The following is a 6,000-nucleotide window of genomic DNA, read 5'->3' on the forward strand; positions in this document are numbered from 1 at the left end:
TTAAGTCATTAGCACCTTGCATGAACGTAAACTTTGCAACTTTACATGATAAACATGCCCTAGGAGCTTGGATTTGCAGTATGGAGCCTTGGCATGGCTTAAAAAGCGTCTGTATGGATGAAGGACCGAAGGGACTCGGCGAGTGGCATGGTCGAATCGACGAGTCCGATGAAGATTGTCGTAGACCCAACGAGTCAGTAGAATGACTCAGCAAGTCCGATGAAGATTTCCTTGGGCTCGGCGTGTCATACGAGTGACTCGGCGAGTTGGCAAGTTATGCAAGGAACTCGGCGAGTAGCTGAGGGTACTCAACGAGTTGAGGTTAACATGGAATGTTGACCTTGGCAGTTGACTTTGACTTTGACCAAGGGTTGACCAGTTAACTTCTGAGGGTATTTTTGGTAAATTGGATATTATAGCAAAGGACATTGGCGAATATAGGTGTTGGAGTTGGAGTTATATTTGGAAGAGTTTGACATTATCTTCCGAGCTACTTGCGAGGTGAGTTATCCTCACTATACTAACGGGTCTAAGGCACCACGGCCGACCCATTGGATTTGATATTCTAGTAGTTATTGATATGTTGAGTTTGAGCTAGTAATGTATGACAGTGGTATGCTAGTCTGGTAGATCTATAGAACTACCTGTGATTATGTATGATTATTTGTATGTGCATTAGTTATGGTATATGTCGACATATTATGTGAGATGGGTTGAGGAGATACTGCTCCATGCGGTAACCAGCAAACCCGGGAGCATTCCAGATACGAGCTGAGGGAGACTCGTACTATGGGCTCGGTGGCAATCCATATGTGAGTTGCGGGCCCATAAAGCAATCCAGACTCACTCTGTGGGCCCAGGGGGTAACCAAGTCTGTAAAACTGTGGACCCAGTATATCATGTTATTTGTATATGTGTTATGTGCAGTGTATCGATATTTTGGGGGAACTCATTAAGCTTTAGGGCTTACAGTTTTAGTTTATTGTTTTAGATATATCGGGGGATCGCGGCAAGGCGAATGCATGATCGTACAACTCCTCATGTTTTATTTATGTTTCTGGGAAAAACTCTGATACGGACTATTTTGAAAACAAGTCTGTAATAATTGTGGGTTTTAAATGTTTTGAAAAGTTCAAATTTATCTTGAAATTTTTGGATGTTACACGCCAACAACACCACCACTCCTCATCAAACACCACCACCACAACTTCCGACATCAACCCCAACCGCACCTCCGATATATAATACCATCACCACCATCACTGCCATTGAACACCAACACAAACACCACCTCCAATCTAGAAATTAAACCCATAAATCGTGCCCTCATATGGAGATCTATTCTATCATGTACCACCACCTACGACATCTTTCTAACGAGAGATATGCTAAAGAAACACCCCTCAACTGGGTTGCAATCTGTTAAAGATTCACATAGTAGGTGGTAGTTTATATGGGTTTGATTTCAGATGGGTTTAATTACTTCAAAAATCGATTTCATTGAACATCATGCTCGACCCTTGACTGAATAATCTTTTTCTGAGACAATCAATTATGACAAATCTCCAAGTGCATTTTGGGCTTCGAATCTTCATAAGCAAGGAAACAAATGAATCGTTTAGGGGTTGACAAACTTTTTTGGATTTGTGTTATGGGTTTCAAATGGCTGGTGTGAGACTAAACCCAACTCCTTCCTATCTGCTTTATTGGTAAGGTGGGGTGATGATTTTCATTAGAGGCACACATGTGAGAATGATGCGATGCGATGAAACATCGATGTTAGAGCAGAACAACGAAAAGATCGGGTTGGGATGGGTTTGCTGGTGACCATCATCCAAGATATAGTGGTGGCGACGAAAGGACTGTGGTGTTGAGGGGTTTTCGATAAAGAAGAAAAGAAGAAGGTGTCATGGCTTTTGACCTTTTATAAGAGTACATGGAGGAGGTGAAAATTATAAATGGAAAAACTAACGAACATTCCCTCGTATGCAATGCACATAGGGCATGTTAACGACACCTATAAACATACATCCACGATAAGGACAATTTGAATGCAAAGTTTCAGACAAAAAGACCATTTGCGCAAAATAAAGTTTCATAAGGATTTTTTGAAGGAAAAAATAAAAACCATAGATCATTTTTTAACTTTTGTCAAATGTAACTTTAACTAAATACTAAATAGTATCTGTTTCCTTTCTTTCCGTTTTACAATCACTACCACACGCCTTTTTATATCTTTGCTCTCTTTAGACTTTTCCATATCAAGGGTTTTGGCAAAAGTTGTGTAGTCTCGTCATTATATTGCCCTTAAAAAACAAGTAATACAGTTTACTTGATTTTATAAACCCATTTATACTGTTTAACTAGTTATACTCCTTAGTTACAATTATGCTTTTCATTGGGGATTGAAATAAACAATCTTAACAAACAACAAACGACCTCGCACTTTAAGAATACCAGAGTGGCCTCTTTTAGGCATACGAGCTAAACCCAAGTCTGTTAGATCTTTCACGAGCAGAGCTTTAACTTAATTAATAAAATAAGGCTAAAAACAAGTTGAAGTCAGTGCGCGTGCCCTAAAAATTTAAATAATCTGATACACAGAGTTGTTTAGGGTTTAAACCAGCTCTACTAGTTTACAAACACTAGATACATCGGAGTAAATGTTTTATTTTCTAAGAAACACACACACACACACACACACACACACACACACACACACATATATATATATATATATATATATATATATATATATATATATATATATATATATATATATATATATATATATATATATATATATATATATATATATATTAAGTACAGCATTTTTATAAGAGGCAAAGCCTAGTGAAGTAAGTAGTTGTTTAATCTAGTGCTTAATATATATTGCATTATTGATAGTGCTGCATAGTTGAGAAATTTTCAACTTCCCCCTATAACCACAAAGCTTAAAAGGGAAATTGAAAAGCCGAAATTCAAACTCGTTAAACCTCTAAAACCGAGCTAGGAAACCGAATTATAACACACAAGGGCATACCTGTATAACGATTGTGAGAACAAGAAAAAACATGAAATCATGAAAACAATGACATATATAAAGATCTTAAACAAGAACATACTATAAAGTGAAACACAGATATACTATTTCAACTTTTACTTGATAGAGAACATCATATATAAAAAACGATAATACACATTTCAATCGTGACAAACAATTTGCATTCATGCGAAAGCATTGACCGAAAATCCCCCATCAATAGCTATGGTTTGACCAGTGATGTAAGAAGCACCAGGCAGGCAAAGGAAGGCCACGAGAGAGGAAACTTCATTGGCTTCCGCAAGGCGTTTCAGAGGAGTTCTAGATGCCACAGCATCCTCAAACTCCTTAGGACCAACAAGCTGCATATACTAAACAAAGCAACAACGGGATATTATTAGTCACCAAAGAAAAAAAGAACCGAAGATGAAGAAGTTAATTATAATACTTATCACTATATTACCTGTTCAACAAGGGAGGTTTTAGTGAACCATGGTGCTACACAATTTGTCCGAATCTTGTCTGTTGCCCATTCACATGCTAAATTCTTTGTAAGCTGATTTATTGCACCTGATGTAAAACACACATTAAATCTCACCCTTTTTTTCCTCAGATTCGCGCCAAAAAAACCATACCTTTGGTGGCACTGTAAATAGACCCAACGGAGGCGTGAACCAACCCTGCAACAGATGAAATGAATACAATATTTCCAGCTCCAGAAGCCTTTAGAAGAGGGTGAGCAAGTTGCGACATATGGTAACAAGATTCCAAATTGGTAGACATGAGAAAGGAATACTCTTCTGCTGTGTAATCTAAAGTGGGTTTCACGATATTCGTCCCAACATTGTTTATCTACAAGGAAAAAAGCTCGATGGAAGTGAATAATCTGACAAATGTGCAAGTTCGTAAAATTCTGAAAGAAGAAGAAGACAAGAGTACTTTTTAGGGTAAGAAATGGAAGAGCTTACAAGGATGTTGAGTTTGCCACCAAAAAGTGAGGAAACTTTTTCGATAAACTGTTCCCGTTGGGGACGAGAAGATAAGTCGCAGACGGATCCAGTGACCTTAAAACCCTTGTCGGACCATTCTTGTAAGCGTTGGTTAAGTTCAGACTCGTTACGTGAGCAGGTGTGCACTTCTGCCCCTAACGCCGCCAGTTCCTCCACCACAGCGTAGCCGATTCCACGTGTACCACCAGTGACCAAAGCAGTCATTCCGGCTAGTGACCATCTTGAATTTCCAATCACACCAGAAAAGTTTCCGGCGGCTGAGGAAGTCATGCTCCGAGTATATGTTGATTATTATATCTTCGATATCAATTTTGGTTCTTAAGCCGTTAAGCATTGGTCCTTTATATATCGCTCTTTCTCATTTTTTTTTTTTTTTGCTTTTAATATCTTCTTTCTTCTAACAAGCATGTGACCTTATACACAATGGTATTGATTTATTCGTGGCCAACCTCCAAAAAAAAAAAAAAAGATAGAGATGCTTTTACCAAAAAATTCTCATTCCCTAATTACATAAAATTTAAATAGTAGACCAAATATTGAAAATAAGTAACTTGTGATGCTATCATTTAGCCATGATCGTAACTAAAGAAAAGATGCAATGGTATTAAAGGATATCACGATGTTAATATACATGCAAAGGCGACAAATGATCTAATAACCATCACAAACAATATTGCAAAATGTTTGTCCATGCAACATCCTGAAAGTTAGGTATATCTCTTTAATCCTTATTCTTTTCCAAGTTGTCAAAATTAGCCAAAAATAGAAAATGGTGACAAGTGGGTACGCTGCGCGTACCCATGGACGTGCCTTTGATGCGGATCCTACACGGTATGTTGGGCGTAATGGACCCAGACTCAAAACCCTATATGAGACATGAGCACTATAAAATGAATGTTATGCCCTCCATCCCAGCCACCATTTCATGAGAGTGAAACCTTAAAAGAGCTAAACCTTCTTTCTAAACTTGTGTGTGTATTTGAGCTTGAAAGTGTCATTGTGTGCTTGTGAAGCAGAAGAGAAGACCTTAAAGAGGAAAGATTGGAGTCCAAGCTTCTAGATCTGAGCTAAACTGAGTGGGGAGCTTCTCAGAAAGGTAAAAAGCTTCAAACTTTACCACTCTTTTGTTATGAACATCATATAGGATCATTTTTAGGGATTAAGTCCCAAAGGTGGAGATTTTTTGAGCAAAGGAACTCCATGGACCTTGATCTATCCCATTTTAATGTATCTTGTGTTATAAATCCATAAAAATCCAATCTTGGACGTTAAGATTAAGGGCTTAATAGGGAAAGAGGATATGTGTTTGAAGTGATTGGTGACCTTTACAGCCATGCAAAGGCTTAAAGGTTTCGACTTTATGGCTTAAGAGACAGTAGAGTGCCTGGATCTGAGATATGAGCTTATGTCTTAATCTTTTCAGACCAAAAATCATGAAAATATGAAACTGGGACTTACGCTGGGCGTAATCCCAGTACGCATCGTGTAGTGGGTCGAGTTCCCCGATTCTGGATGACCACGGAGTACGCCTCACGTACAGAGCTGGTACGCGCAGCGTACCTCCCTACAATTGACTTTCGTTGACTTGTAAGGTTTGGTCAACATGTGGACTTTTGGACCATTAGAGAGGTAAAATGGTCTTTTAGCCTTCCGGGAGAACATAGGAAGGGATTAGTCTAGCCTTAAAAGCCGTTATTGATTTGAGATAATTACTTTATGTGATTAGGCGGGGGCTAAGTGATTTTTTCGAGTTTGGGGATATCGAGCACGGGAGTTACTAGACATCATATGAGGTGAGTCTTCTCACTATACCTTACCTAGAGTGGTAATTATGTGTAACCGGAAGGTCTTACGTGCTATGACGAGTATGTGATATATGTTTCTATGTGTTATGTATGTTATGTAGGGGTGTGCAAAAAAATCGTAAAACCGAAAAACCGAGCCGAA

General features: G+C 38.5%; 1 protein-coding gene across 1 annotated transcript; it reads right to left on the reverse strand.

The window, feature by feature from the left end:
- Nucleotides 1–3,089: 3,089 nt before the first annotated feature.
- On the reverse strand, nt 3,090–4,414 carry LOC111885183 (tropinone reductase homolog At5g06060). Its single transcript, XM_023881464.3, has 4 exons — nt 4,012–4,414; nt 3,679–3,895; nt 3,507–3,613; nt 3,090–3,414 (listed from the first exon to the last, which is right to left on the reverse strand). Exons 1-4 carry the CDS (start codon nt 4,321–4,323, stop codon nt 3,229–3,231), a joined length of 822 nt encoding a protein of 273 aa, XP_023737232.1. The 5' UTR covers nt 4,324–4,414; the 3' UTR covers nt 3,090–3,228.
- Between the last annotated feature and the right edge of the window lie 1,586 nt (nt 4,415–6,000).

Source organism: Lactuca sativa, chromosome 9 (genome assembly GCF_002870075.4).
Source record: "Lactuca sativa cultivar Salinas chromosome 9, Lsat_Salinas_v11, whole genome shotgun sequence".
Classification (NCBI taxonomy): Eukaryota; Viridiplantae; Streptophyta; class Magnoliopsida; order Asterales; family Asteraceae; genus Lactuca; species Lactuca sativa.